This window comes from Phragmites australis, chromosome 3 (assembly GCF_958298935.1).
Source record: "Phragmites australis chromosome 3, lpPhrAust1.1, whole genome shotgun sequence".
Lineage (NCBI taxonomy): Eukaryota > Viridiplantae > Streptophyta > Magnoliopsida > Poales > Poaceae > Phragmites > Phragmites australis.
Window position 1 is genome coordinate 16470578 of NC_084923.1, and position 15890 is coordinate 16486467.

General features: G+C 43.1%; 1 protein-coding gene across 1 annotated transcript; it reads right to left on the minus strand.

The window, feature by feature from the left end:
- Nucleotides 1-13927: 13927 nt before the first annotated feature.
- Nucleotides 13928-15324, minus strand: LOC133910536 (glutathione S-transferase T3-like). The gene is made up of 2 exons (XM_062352900.1): nt 14890-15324; nt 13928-14455 (listed from the first exon to the last, which is right to left on the minus strand). The coding sequence occupies exons 1-2, from the start codon at nt 15322-15324 to the stop codon at nt 13928-13930; spliced, it is 963 nt and encodes a 320-aa protein (XP_062208884.1).
- Between the last annotated feature and the right edge of the window lie 566 nt (nt 15325-15890).

Below are 15890 nucleotides of genomic sequence, written 5' to 3' on the forward strand. Positions count from 1 at the left end.
GAAGGAACCTTCATATATCAAACGAAGTATATCAAAGACATGCTCAAGAAGTTTGATATGAAAAATGCCAAACCCATCAAGACTCATATGCAAGCAAATAGACATCTTAATTTAAATGAAGATGGCAAGACCGTGGATTAAAAGGTATATCACACCATGATTAGTTCTTTACTTTACCTTTATGCATCTAGGCCGGATATTATGCTTAGTGTGTGCATGTGTGCAAGATTTCAAGCCGCTCCAAAAGAGTGTCATTTGGTGGCCATTAAGAGGATTCTTAGATATTTGGTTTATACCCTTTACCTTGGCTTATGGTATCCTAAAGGTTTATCCTTTGACCTTTACAGCTATTCGGATTCCGATTATGCTGGTTGCAAGGTGGATAGGAAGAGCACCTCGGGGCCTTGCCAATTCTTGGGTAGGTCCTTGGTGTCTTGGTCTTTAAAGAAACAAAATTCCGTAGCCCTATCCACTACTGAAGCCGAATATGTTGCTGCGGGCGCTTGTTATGCTCAGCTTCTTGGATGAGACAAACATTGAAATATTATGGCTACAACATGACTAAAGTCCTACTTTTGTATGACAATGAGAGTGCCATCAAAATAACCAATAATCCTGTGCAACACTCAAGAACCAAACACATAGACATCCATCACCACTTCCTAAGAGATCACTCAACCAGAGGGAATATCGATATTCGCCATGTGAGAACTGAAAAATAACTAGCCGATATCATCACAAAGCCACTTGATGAGCAAATATTTTGCGAGTTGAGAAATCAACTAAATATTCTCGATTCTCGCAAGGTGGCTTGATATGTTCCATGCAATTGATAGTTCTATCTTTATAGTTTTGGTAGCTAGATTTTTGCAAAAATCTACTTGTTTGATATTTTAAAAAATTATTTGATTCTTGATCTTTTGATCATAGCTTGCTACTTGTGATCATTGTTATGTACTGTTATTTGTTGGCTGATCACAAATGGTAAGAAGTTCTTATATGTCCAACAATCTTTCTCTCGAAATTCTTCATCAAATCTCAGCTCAAAATTCCATCTTTGTCAAGTACTAGAACCTGGAGTCTCCGGATTAATCCGGAGTGTCTGGATTCTGGACGTCTAGTTTTTTCTGTTGAGTTGACAGAACCCGGAGTCTCAGGGTTCACCCGGATACTTTGGGCCCTATCATTCAACCCGGAGGGTCCGGGTCACCCTCCGGGAAGGAGCCTCTATCTCGTGTCTAACTCCAACCAGGAGTCTCCGGGTCAGACCGGAGTCCCCGGGTCATCCAGGCTTTTTAGCCTCCCGGGGCAGCACATCTCCTATTCAACTCCACAATATCTCTTTCACCTCTCTCTCTCCGTGGAAAGGTTCCTCCAGCGATTTCAAGCTCCCTCCAAAGATTTTGGAAGCTTTTCTTCAACTCTACTTCAACTCTAGGTCGGATTCTCCGAGCTTCCCTCCGGATCGATCGTTGGTGATATATTTGCTCTAAAAATGTACTTCAAAAACTCATTCACCCGATCTCTCAAATCCTTGATTTAGAGTCGGGTTCCTTTGGTAGATATACTTCATATACATCATAGAATCACATACTCCAAGGATATTGCAATGCATTGCTTCAATCTCTCATATCCTAGATTTCTACCCCAGAGTCGGGTCACCTGGAGTATCCGGATTGACCCGGATACTCCGGGTCAGTGAATATTTCTGCAAACAGCCTCTTTTATCAATTCCTTCGTGAGCAATCATTCTAGTCTCTCAAATTGTTCATCTACTGGTGTATCTCAGGATTTGTGAAGATGGGACGAGACAAGGGCAATGTCTATCAAAGAAGAACAAAAGCGAAGTTTGATCCGCTTGCCCAACCTTCTCCACAAAAAGCAGAAGGCAGTGAGAGTAGCAATGACAGTGGCCATGGGAGTGATCTTGGTCGCTCTCGTTCAGTTGTTCGGAAAGTGCCACATTCATCAACAGAGATCCACATTCATGAGTCCGTTCCCACAACAACTGCAACTCGCGGGAGAACAAAGATACAAGCTATGAGAGGTAGAGGAAGATGTGCAACAGAAGAAAGAGGAAAAGGTAAAGTTGCTGCTTCCATGTCTTGGAGTCAATATCATGAAGAAAGTGAGGAAGAAGAAACTCCCATGATGAGTCCCTTGAAGCTTCATCGACTCATTAGACTACACACAACAAATGACATGCCAAAGCAACTTGTCAATTACATGAAGAGGGCAAGCAGGGTCAAGAAAGAGAGATATGAGAATCAATTTTAGTTTGTGAAGAATGTAGCTGATCACCATTTCTGGAGTGACTTCCAAGCGGATTTTTATGAAACGGTGATCCTTATCAAGAAGAAGCCAATCACTCCCATGCAATAGATTGATTGGGATTACATGGCCAACAAAAATGATCCAACTTTCAATGAAGTGATCTCAGTTTGTGACCACAAAAGAATCAAGTCCATCTTAGGTCTGAGATGTTACTGGAGTGAAGAAGTAATTGCTCAGTTCTACGCAACACTCTGGTATGATCGTGAAGAGAATCAATCCATGTTTTGGACTATTGAAGAAGAAAAGTATGAGATCTCATATTGAGCTTTCGCTCATGTTTTTGGTTTTGACATCCGTGACACTCAAAAGACGAAGATCCATATTGAAAATCAACTCTCAACAGAAGATATGGATTTTATGTATTCCGATCACGAAAGAGTAGTTCATGGCATGGTCACCGGCTTGAGGCCTTTCTATAAATTCTTGAACTCATTGTTTCGGGTCACTTTGGCTCCTAAAAGTGGAGATGCCACCACAGTTCAAGGAATTTCAAGAAATCTCCTTTCTAGGTTGTCCAATGAGAGAGATCCCTTTAGTGTGATTGATTTCATTTGGGAAGAAATTCACACAGCATCACACACTCCCAGCAGAAGCTGCCCCTATGCTCCTTATATCATGTTCATGATTGAAACAGTCTCCAAGAAAAGCTCCTTCAAGGAAATGAAGCAAGAGCCTTACCAAATGAGGTTGGTGAGCAATAGATCATCTACACCTCCACCTTCACCTCCTCCTTTAGCTCCTAGTGCTCAAAGGCAAGCTTCACAACGTATGTCTTCCTCGTATAGCTCTCCATCTCTCATAAAAAGGACTCTCAAGGCAATTTTTAAGGTGTGCACTCACAATGTCATTAAGATCAAGGAGCACAAGGATAAGGCAAATTTGAGATCGAGAAAGATAGAAAAGAGGCAAAAATCTATTTATGCAAATTTGAGGATTGAGCCTCCTTGCTCTCTGCTTGCCTCAGAAGAAGAAGTGAGTGAACCAGAAGCGTTTAAAAATCCATGGGTATGGTATGATGAAGCACAAACAGCTGCAGCCGGGACTTCTCATGTCCAAGATGATGATGAGATAGAAGGAGAAAATGTGGGAGGAGCCGAGGAAAACTCTCCGGACAACAATGATGGCTCCGATGATGATGGCAATCGGGACTTCGAAGCGGACAGTGACTAGTTTCTCTTCAATGCTTCTATTTTTTTTTTGGTGCTTAATGCCAAAGGGAGAGAGAATGAAAATCCTCTTATGTTGTCCATCTTCTTTTGTTTATCTCTTCGAGTTTTTATCTTTTCCATTGGACATATAAGACATATGTATCTATTTATGATGAACAATGTGTGGTGTGGTAGTTGTTGAATTCATATTTGTAAGTTAATTATATTTGTGCTAGTATGATGCCATGAGATGCGTTGATGTTTGTTTTCTCTCTTTCTTTTGGTTGTGATATATCTTGTCATATGCATCACGTGTTATCATGTTCACTCACACTTGTACCCAACGGATTCTAAGATATAGGGGGAGCTCTCGCAAAAATTCTTTAAATATGTGCATTTGATCTCAAACTCCAATTTCAAATCAATGCATACATTTAAGGGGAGCTCACCATATATCTTAAAATTCAAAGCTCTTTAATTCAATTATTTCTTGTAAGCTTTAATCTTTTTGTCATCAATCACCAAAAAGGAGGAGATTGAAAGTGTATCTAGGCCCCCTATGTGGGTTTTGGCTTATTGATGACAAACGATTAAGGAACAAATGGTTTGCTGAAGTTATGAACATATTTTAAGTCTCATTGGTTAAGATAAGAGATGTTGGCATCCCTCAAAAAGAAAAGAGAAGCAGCGTATAGTTCTCAATAGGTTTTAATTTATTTTATTTTGAATTTGAGTTAAGGATAGACATACTATCAAGAGGGATACATGTTGATAGTATTGAAAATGTCTCAGTGCTTAAAATATCCTTTTAGATCCAAAAGATAAGAGACACAATCAGTCACGGACACCGGAAAATAGTTTTTGTGTCTGAGCCTGGAGTCTCCAGGTTAGCCCGGATACTCCGGACTCTGTTCAGTTGGCCGGAGTCTCCGAGTGAGACTCCGCCATAGAGTCTCGGTTTGAGTCTAAGAAGCACAACCCGGAGTTCTGTTTGTGGCCAGAGCCTTCGAGTGAGACTCCACCAGAGAGTCTCAGGTAAGCCTTGTGTGCTTAACCCGGAATCTCCGAGTTAGCCCGGATACTCTGGTGTTCTGTTTGTGGCGGGAGTCTTCGAGTGAGACTTTGCCAAAGAGTCTTAGGTAAGTCTTGTGTGTTTAACCCGGAGTCTCCAGGTTAGCCCAGATACTCCGGTGTGCTGTTCGTGGCCGGAGTCTCCGAGTGAGACTCCGCCAGAAAGTCTCGGGTAGATCTTAAGTGCTTTACTCGGAGTCTCCGGGTTGGCCTAGATACTCTAGGTTCTGATGTCTCCGAACCCTTCGAAGAAGCTCCGGACAATGTTTTTGCCTGAGTTATCGTGTGTTACCCGGAGTCTCCAGGTGAACTTGGAGACTCCGGGTCAGTTCAAAATAGACTGTAACGGCTAGTTTTTTGAAGTGAGCTATAAATACTCCACACACCCCTTCTTGGGGTGCTGCTGAACCAACTCGTGGACAAATACTTTCAAAGCCATTCAATAGCCCTCCTAACTCCTCTATAGCTCAAATTTGTGCAAGATTTGGGGATTAGGTTTTGGGAAGTGAGTTTAAGTGCTAGAAAGCAAAAATCCACTCTTGAGCACTTGAGGTCATTAACGAGCTTTCGATTCGCATTCTTTTCTCTTTGAGCTGTGAGCTCCTAGACCGCACTCAAATTTGTGGAGTGCCCTGGAAGTTTGTATTACCCTCGTTGATTTGAGTAAGAACCATCGCTTGATCTTTGTGGTCGCTTGGGAGATGAAATGGTTTGAAAAGACCTAGCTCTTTGTGAGCTCCTCAACGGAGATGTAGGCACCTCTTTGTGAAGTAGCCGAACTTTGGGAATAAATTCTTGTCCACTTCACTTTGTTGCACATTTACTTGTTTTAGTTAATCTTTGGGAATTTTCCCGATCTACTTGTTTGTGTGTGCTTGTGACTGTAGGGTGTTGGTGATAAGGTACTTAGACCTCCTTTAGAACCTGTGGTAACCTACAGAATCACTTAGATTTACTCAATAGTTCTTTAGTTTTGTTTTCCTGTATAATCTGGACTATCCGGATAAGGCCGGAGTATTCGGGTTTTGTATAACCCGGAGTCTCCGGATTAACCCAGAGTATCCGGATCCAGTAATCCGCTGTCAAGTTTTTAAATTTCAGGAATCGCCTATTTACCCCCTCCTCTAGGCGACGTCTCGTACATTTCAAAGAGGGAAAGGGAAAGAAGGGAGAAGAGGGAGAGGGACGAGCCGCGATGCCCTGGCTTCGGGGCCATCTCTGGCTGCCGTCGCCGATGTACCTCACTGACGTCGATGGTCGGGACTGGGCAAGATGAGGAGGAGCTAGGTGGTGGGAGAATCGCCCCTCGAGTCTCCGGAGCTGGGCGATGCAAGGGTCAATTAAAAGAAAACCCCTACCATAAAAATCATATATATGTATTGGTTTGATTCATATACGTTAGTGGAAGAGAAATTATTTATACTCCAAACTTACACCCGAATCATATATATATGTATGTGTATATGTATATATATATATATATATATATATATATATATATATATATATATATATATATATATATATATATGCATATATTGGTTCGATTCGTATACATTTTGATATTATCAAAACCATACATTAGGTGTGGGCAACTTAACAAGAATCAGAATATATTTGCCTTGTCTGCGTGTGGTGTCTTTACAGCTGCTTGCTTGATGCGACGACCTTGAGCTACACGATGCTTCTTAATATATTATATTAGTATCCTTTAAAAAATTTCATTATTTTCATTATGAATTTTAGCTATTGATAATTGTATTTTACTTGGACTCTTTATTTAGATATTTGATTTTTATAATAATTTGATTTTTTTTTCTAAGACTATATTTTATATAGACCCTTCTTTTTTCTATTCTAACCCAAATTTTAATTATTATTTATTTTATTTTATTTTATTTGAACTCTTTATTTAGATATTTTGCTTTCCAAACCGTATAAAAATTGAATTGCTAATTTCCATAATTTTTATTTCAAATTTAGCTATTTATTAATTGTATTTGATTATGATTCCTTAGTTTAATCTAGACCATTAAATGTTTATAACAATGAGTTCATTTATATAGTTTGCTTTCCAAACTGTATGAAAATCGAACTGCTAATTTTCTATAATTTTTAATTTTGAGTTTAACTATTTATTAATCGTATTTTAGATGTACTATTTAGTTTTATTTAGACTATTAAATTTAGACTATTAATCGTAGTGATTTTGTAATCTCGAGAGCGAATATAGTGGCTTCTTTTAACACTCTAATAGTAATATACTTAGATGCTAGAGTTGGAAAAAAAGCTAGTGTCCTGAAGTTGACGAGTCTTTAATAAAATGTCTAAAGTTGATGAACCTTTTATTGTATATCCAAAATTAATTGTATTGTTTGATGATATATCTACAGGTTTTTTTACAAATGGAAGCAAATAACCCTGTAAATAGACAAATTTACCCAACACAAACAAAGATCTCATCCGGAAGCTGGAGCAGTTGCAATCAATCAAAATGAAGCCGCAAAGCCAAAGAACTCATGGCATCAAGCACTGCAAACAAAGATGACCAGTATATCTAGCATCTGGTCGGGTTCAAACTTGTTCAGACGCACACAGCAAGATCTGGTACAGTTCATGGCGGTTTGGCAGGAGCTCCGAATTCGGGATTCTCCCAAAAAAGCAGATAAAAAATGTGGCCCTGGCCTCCGTGACAAGGTTGGATCTGGGAGTCCTTGACAAGGTGTCGCGGCAAGGTTACAAGATAACAAGAAACAAGAACAGGCTAGATAACAAGACAGAAAATTGTATCCATCTTACATGCATTGAAGGATGTGCTGAATGTTTCCGTTCGATTGATGTTTTACATGCTACACCAAACACGAGCTCATGGTAATTTCAGGCCAGCACCTGAAACTCACATGATGCCACTTCTTTCAGCAACTCTTCGTCTCAGGAATTTCAGAGTCTGGTCATCTCACTGATAGATAGTCTGCAGAGATACAACTACCATATATCTAGCTCATCATACATGCAGAAAATCGATGCATTAAGAAAAAAAAGGGCGAGAACTTAAACACAAAATAGCATAGCATAGATACTAAATAATATAGTGGCAGATTAGAGGTTTGTTAAGAAAATGGTCAGTTTGGAACAGTGAATGGTTGATAAATACATAAAACGAGCAGTTGGCCAGGATCAGGCAGAGGCTGAGGTTGATAGATACAATTGATGGGATTGGGGGCTGGCTAGTTCACTGATTAATTGTTATCACTACACTACGAACCAACGCACGCAAACCATGAGATTTGCATGGCGATGGTACGAGCAGCAAGGAAGCAAATTGGATTGAATTGACCAAGCAAACTGGAGTAACTAGTAAGTGAATACGTAATTGGACATGTGCTCTATCCGGTGAAGGGGGGAGCAGCAGTAAGTAGGAAGGGAACCTTGAGTAGTGCAGGGACCAGTAGAAGTACTGGCAGATCTTCTCGAGGATGCTAGTGGGAAAGCGCACCTCACCCTCGCGCGTCTCGGAGAAGTCCACCCTTGGATTTGAGATGTATGGATTTGTGACTCATCGAACGGATGTCCTCGGTGGGGGCAGAGTCGATGGTGGCTGGCGGCCACTGCCTTTAGGGAAGGGCAATAGAACGGTAAAAGAGTCGTTTGACAATATATAGAATTAAAGATTTATCAACTTTAAATATTTTATCAAATATTTATCAATTTTGAGATATATAATCAATTTTTTCCTGCAAGACAAATAAAAGAGATGGAGGCTGGCCGCTGTATACAGAATGACCGGAGCTAGCAGAGGCAGACAGTGAGACGCACCATGGTTTTTGCCCGGTTTCGAAGGGATCACGGGAGTGGAGTGCAGTGATGGAGTAGAGTGGCGCGGGAGCCGAGTAGAAAGAAGGCTTCGCCCACACATCAAACAGAAAAGGCTCTCTCTCTTCCTTTGGTTTCACGTATGCGATATTTTCTATTGATGCTACTTGTACCGGTCGAGCCTGGTCCAGTAAGTCTACATTGAGCGCTTCGCCGAGATGATGCTATTTTTTTGGAGTTAATAGGTCCGCCCAATCGCCCGTGACTGCGCTATCATTACTGATGAGAGATGTGTGTGGTTAGATGCAACACAAGCATCATGTCTGATCGAAGTGTTCTTTTTAAAAATCAGTTCATTTCTAGCCATGAGTAAGGTGAGTATAGCTTGTATGAGTTAAAAGAAGACTTGATTAAATTGGCATTTACGAAAAGAGGACGTATCCGGAGCGTAAAATAGAGCCTTCGCAAGTCAAAGTCTAAAACGCGGACCTAAGATTAGAGCTCACAGGCGAAAGAGACTTCCCCTGTATGAAATATCATGTGTGAGATAAAATTTGCTAATGTTTCATTATCATGAGAGGAGTCAACAATTGAATTAGTATATTTGGCTATGCTAGCATTAGTGCATTACGAACAAAATTATAATATGGAATTAAATTCCTTCGTTTTCCTAAAAGCTTGTAACTTTTGAAAGTATAGACTCATTTAAGAGCCGATAGTGGCACTACAAGAATTTGATCATCTATGACAAAAAATAGTCATGACAAATTCTAAAAATGTCACAAAATAAGGGTTATTTGGCGATGATTTAAGAAATTTCGTCATGAGTTTGTAGGAGACCAGTTTCGTCAACTATATCTATGACAAATTGTTACCATTATCATAAAATATTCACTATTTTATAATGTTATTATATATCATCGTTACAAAAGATATAAGGCGGTGTCTGGTACACCTCAATGACGGAATATGTCTTGTCATAAGGGCATCTTGGTCCCAGCCTAATACTTCCAGTTTCAACCCATCCCAATAACCCATCTCTAACTCTAACCCTAGCTCTTCCCATGCCTAGCACTAACTTCAGAGTCCAGCCGTAGAAGCTCAACACAACCACGCCAAATGCCATGCCCACCCCAGAGATGGCCAAATGGGTCTGTCGGGGCGGCCTGGCATAAGCCCATCTAGGCACAACCCGGCTACGACACGTCCCGATAGGCTCGATAAGGTTAACAAGTTGTGTTGCGTCGGCCCACGACATGGCCCATCAACCATCGTGCTGGGCTGGGCCGCCTTGGGCACTATTGCGGCACAACTACCGCGAGGCAGGGCGGCACAACAACGGGGGCAACAAGGCGGGGCGGGACGGGGCATGGCGGCCCAACGGCGAGGCAGGGTGGCACGACGGTGAGACGGCGAAGTAGGGGGTGAGGCGGCCAAGCGACAGGACGGGACGACATGACGGCGTGGCAGACGGTTGGGCGACGTGGGGCGGGGCGGCCAGGCGGTGGGGCGGGACGACGGGGCGAGAAGGACCAGGGTGGGGTGGCACGACGAGGCGGCGTAGGGCGACCGGGCAGCAGGACGAGGAGGTCGGGTGGCGAGGCGGGGCGGTGGGGTGGCACGGTGGCAGGGCGCAGCGAGGCAGTGAGGCGACGGGACGAGAAGGCTGGGGGTAGGGTCACACGGAGACCAGGCGAGACGAGGCTAGGCAGACCTTGCCCGTGCCGACCTATCTAGATCGGGCCGTGCCATGCTGGCCCACCATGCCGAGGCGTCAGCCCAAGCGAGGACTGCTTAGCCGTGTCGTGCCGGTCCGGCCCATCTACCCTTGTTCCTAGTCCGTGCCTCGGACTGGCCCAATAGATATGACCTAATTGGCCATGTGTAGGAACGAGATTGACGACTAGAGGGGGTGAATAGGTGTCTCAACAAATTTTTTGTGAAATCGATGGTCTTCCTATTTGGATCACCCAACGCACCTCAAAACTCAAGCGGAAGCAAAAATAGAGATAAGTTTTAACAAGAAAAAATTAAGACAACATGACTCCACGGATACTATATGAACCATATGTTCTATTTAAGATCAATTCATGTGTCTTAGCACTCGAAAGATCACAACTTGCAAAGAAACAAGAAAAGAGGTAAGGGAATTCAAGACCCCATCACATAAGCGTGTGTATGCAAATTTTGTACCTCTAGCAACAAAAATAATGACCTCACAAGGTGCTGAAATTTCAACTAAAAATCAAAACGAAAATCAAAACCGGAAACCGAAAAACTTGCAAACTTGCAAGGGAACCAATAGAGGAAAACTAGAAGGAGTGTAATTCAAGCATATGCCAAAATATAAACTTCATTACTCAAAGAGGTCAGCCCTATTTTAGGTGGATTACAAAAATTTATCTCTCAAAACTCTCACCTATTACATAGGCTAAGCACTCATCATTCTCTCCTTAAAATCATAGCTCTAAGCTATTAAATAGGTGGCACAAGGGGGTCAAGTGGCTGATTCAAACTCTCTTATAGCCCTACCCCTCATTTATAGGCCTAGAAAACTTGGCCCCTAAGTTTCCTACCTTTTTCCCAAAATACCCCTCTCTTGTAGTGCACTCCTACCTACCACCGAGGGTATTTTGGTACATTTTTTTCTCCATTCGTCGGACGGCTGCGGCACTTTCACGACTTAGCTTCGCTTTGACGCAAGCTTCATGATGGTGCCACGTACTCCTCCAGTCCTCCCACGGTTTTGAGGCCAAACCGTGAAACCACCTGCATGCTTCTCAAAGCGTGACTCGCTGCCTTACTTACACCTTAAGCAAGCGCTTCGATGTTGATGCATGTACTCCGTCATGTGATCCTGACCGCCGGCAAGTCTCTCCCGCTCCCGATCCCTCGGGCTGCCTTGTCACTTGCACTGGCATCCCTTCGCTTGATTTTGTCAACACGCCGTTTCCATCCGCCTTCCATGCTTTACTTGACTTCCACGTGTTCAGCTAGAATCACCCTTGACTCCGTCTGGCCTCCTTGATCGTCCGGCACCAAGCACTTCACTTGGCCCCGATCATCCTATCGTCGACCGCTAATTTGCATCCATCACCTGCACACCATGAGACAAGCAAACACATATCTCCAACTCCAATTACAGTTAGTCCATAATCAATATGGTCAAATAAAATCCTAAATCAATTCAAATCACATCAAAGCTCATGCAAAACCGAAGATCATCAAGCCAAATAAATATCAATATCAATCACTCATCATAAATAAATCAAGATACATTTTAACTTGATTTATCACCATCTTTAGCCCACTCCTAGCCGTCACACACCCTCACGAATACACCTCGCACCCAGGCCCCATCGAGCCGCCACCGAGTGTCCGATCTGGTCAACCTAAAGTGCCCTGATTCACCTCGAATTTCAGCACTCTGCTCGGATTCGAGTCCGGGTTTCATCTTGGACAGCTTATGTTCAAATTTCCCCTAGTTTTTTTGGATTTTTTGGGCCCCGAAATGGCGTAAAAATCCTGTCTTTTGGGTGAGTTTTCGCGCAGCGTTGCCACTCAGGGAGCCCGATTTGTGGCCATGGCTTATTGGTTTGTTTCCTCCTCTGTCAATTGCTTCTGTTGAGCAAGAAGGGGGAGAGAGAGATCGTGGAGAATGAATGAGGAATGTATTTGCAGGTTGGTCACTTGGCTTCCTCTGTTTAAAGACCAATCCCAACCGTTTACTTTCCTTCCCACCCCAAAATCCCCTCACAAAGGGATTCCCTTCCCAGATTCGTTCCCTTTAGGTTCTTGCACTCCAACAGCATTCCTTCCCCATTCCCTTTCCTAACAGACTTCCAATATTCTATCATTTCCTCATAACTACCACGACACGCACAATACGGATGTGTATCCGTGGTACGTATACACTATACATGTATTTTTTTTACAGGGACAAGAACGATCGCTATGCATCGAACCCAATGTTTTTCCGCGATCAATCTCTCTACCACTATCTTCTCTGTTTCATACATAAATGGTCTTATTGCCAATACCATTTCGCCGCTAGCTTTGTGTACAAGAATCTTCTCGTGGAAGGCAGGAAGCACATGGGAGCTGGTTTCGTGGTCACGAGTCTCCCTATGGAAGGAATTATGCACATGCCTAGTACCTTGCAAGGGAAGCCAGGCACGGGTTGCGTCCTTGAGAAGACTGGAGTCCCTGTAAAAGAGACGACCTCCATAGTTGAGAGGCATAATTGCCTCCATATTTAACATTTACACAATGAGCTCATCAGAGTCTGAAGATATGTTCATGTTCTCGTCGGACTTGAGCAACGAAGAGGACGAATTGATGTTGCTAGTCACCATCAAGGAGGAACAAGCTGTTGCCCAAGGTTGCAGCCATCAGCGTGGCTCCATGCTAGGCCACGGTCATAGACCATGGGCACCAGGCTGGTGTTGCTAGGCTATTCAGGGACTACTTCGCCGATAACCCAGTGTATGGTGATACATTGTTCCGTCGTAGTTGAGACCATCTTCCCTACTAAACACATCTATAGGTTATGATCCGTACTAACGATTGTTCACCCTATAAGGTTTCGGATGAGTCACCCATTGTTCTTGAGAATTGTCGCTGCTGTGGAGCACCAAGACCCATGGTTTCGGCAAAAGAAGGATGCCAGTGGGAAGTTGGGTCTAAGCCCCCTCCAAAATATGACAGCTGCCAACGACAACTGGTGTACAAAATCAGTGCAGACGCAGTGGATGAGTATGTTCGGATAGGGGGTAGCACAGCGATGCTCGCCCTGAGAAAGTTTGTCCAAATTGTTGTCTTGCTTTTCTCCGATGAGTACCTTTGCACTCCCACTGCAGAGGATACTGCTCGACTATTAGCCATTGGCGAGCAGAGAGGGTTACCCGGGATGCTGGGGAGCATGGACTGCATACATTGGGTTTGGAAGAACTGTCCGAAAGCGTGGCATGGCGCATATACTGGTCATACACAGAAACCGTCCATAGTTTTGGAGGCGGTTGCGTCGTATGATCTATGGATATGGCATGCTTTCTTTGGAATGCCCGATAGTCAGAACGATATAAATGTTTTGCACCGCTCGAGTATTTTCAGCAGGCTCACGGACGGGACTGCGTCTCCTGTGTCATATACCGTTAACGGTAACACGTATGACATGGGCTACTACCTAGGAGACAGAATTTACCCCGAATGGGTGACCATAGTGAAGCCAATTTCAGCACCAAGAGGGAACAAGAGCATGCATTTCTCCGCCATGCAAGCAGTAGTCCGGAAAGATGTGGAACGCGCATTTGGTGTCCTACAGTCGAGGTTCGCCATAATTCGTGGCCCAGCAAGAGTTTGGGATCAAAGCACGCTGCACAACATTATGACCGCATGTGTCATAATGCATAATATGATCATTGTATAAGCTTAATATTTCTCACATTGCATATACAGTTTGGATACTAAATATTTCGAATTTCAGTACACATAGTTTGCCAGGACAAAGAGTTCTCGCCAATTCAACAAAACCACATTGCAAAGAAGTGAAACAAGGGTGACTACGAGTTCTGCTCTATGAGCTTCCATCGTGCCAGGATATCTTCCTGCCTCTTCCTGTAGTACTCTCTAAGGGGACCACTAACACTGTCCAAGTCGACCTTTATGATATGCTTATTCTGATCATTTACTTGGACAGATACCTGCAGATGCATGACCGAAATCTTCTCCTTCTTCAACTCCACCATAACCTTCTTTGTTTCACTAAGATCAGCAAAGTGTCTTTCGTACATCCCACCCGACACGGTAGCCAAAGATGTAGTGGAAGGTGATTTTCGAGCACGGGCCACTTCAGCTGCCTCCCTTCCAATAGGCCTAGGAAGGTCAGTCGATGCGTTCGATGCTGCGTCGTTCGCCACTTTATTGCACGCAGCTTGGCTGGACTGTGCATTGACTCCATCTTGCATCTTTTGCCCCTTTATGGACTCGTGCGCGTGCCAATTGGGGTGGTCGGCAAGCATGACCCAGTAGTGCGTGTATGCAAACGGCTTCCCCTCAATCCCCTTATACACCGTGCAAGCTCGAGCCATCTGCGAAAAAAGGAGGCAACTAACTAATACAAATCGATTGTGAGAACATGAACATAAATCTAGAACAACTGGTCAATAATAACAAGTACGATGTCCAGTGAACCAGAGGTCAAGGGAACAAAGAGCAAAACAAACTTACATCAAGTGACCAATTAAGCACAATAGGAGAAACTATCAATATCACCTTGTACAGTAGGATATAAAAATCCTTGAAGCAACCCCAAACATAGAGATAACACAGCTTGCCCAATACAATGGTTATCTCAGTACAGTACTAGAAGCCTCTTACCTTCCTTTTTCCATTGCCTAAACTATTGTGCAAGGTTTTACAACTCTAAAAAATACTATGTAACATTTAATATGATCGACTAATACAATGGTTATCTCAGTACAGTGATAACACTGCTTGTGGTTAACATGTTATATGAGCATACCTTGTCACGCTCGTTGGTCCCGCTAGGATTGAGTTGTTCCACCTTCCTTACATGCACCGCAAACTTGCTAACTGCATCCGTGATGAGCTTCATGTGGTTGATCAAAGCCTTATCTGACCTAGTCATCATGGTTGGCTTCATATAAGTGTTGAAGTACTTGGCGATCCTACCCCTATACGTATCCTTCGATTGATCTGTTCCAACCATAGGATCCTGGTTCACGTTTAACCATGCCGACACGAGCAGCTCATCCTCCTCGTCTGTCCACTTTGTTCGGCCTGTCTTCGGCTCCGCCTTCTTCTTCTTCTTCTTCTTGGAGGTGGTCACCTTCTTCCTACCCTTCTCCTTGCTACCCAAACTGAATTGTCCCATCTCCTCATGCGGTACAGGAGTGTCCGAAACCACAAACTGGGACATGTCCGAGGGAGGTGCCATAGCTGAGGGACCTCCCCCGTCTCTGACCCTGGCCAAGTCATCCGATCAAAACAATCTTGAAGCATAATCTTGTAAAACGGATCCATGGAGCTGCTGCAAATCACAAGAACACACATCAATAGTTTAGGAGATTGAAACCATAAGTGTACAAAAAATCATCTGCAACAACATTTAAGCAAACCATTTCAGACCTAAAATGATACACATAGTTCAAACTATATGCCACATATTATCTCAATTTCCTATTTTCAAAGCACAAGTACTCAGTGCCACTAATGCAGTGATACTTCAGTGCATTTCAGTGTCAATTCCAAACTGATTACTTGATCTTATTCACTATCAAACTCACTACTTGTTCATACAGTTTAGTGCAACTTTCAAACTGATAACATGCTTATATACACTGCTCTTCGAAGCTATCTACATACTTCCATGATGAAGCTATCTAAATACACTACCCTCCGAAGATATCTATATATTTGCAACATGATACTTCACTGCAATATGGTCTTAACACTTGAGTGGCACTTTCAAATTGATAAGAGCGGGATACCTACACTAGACCA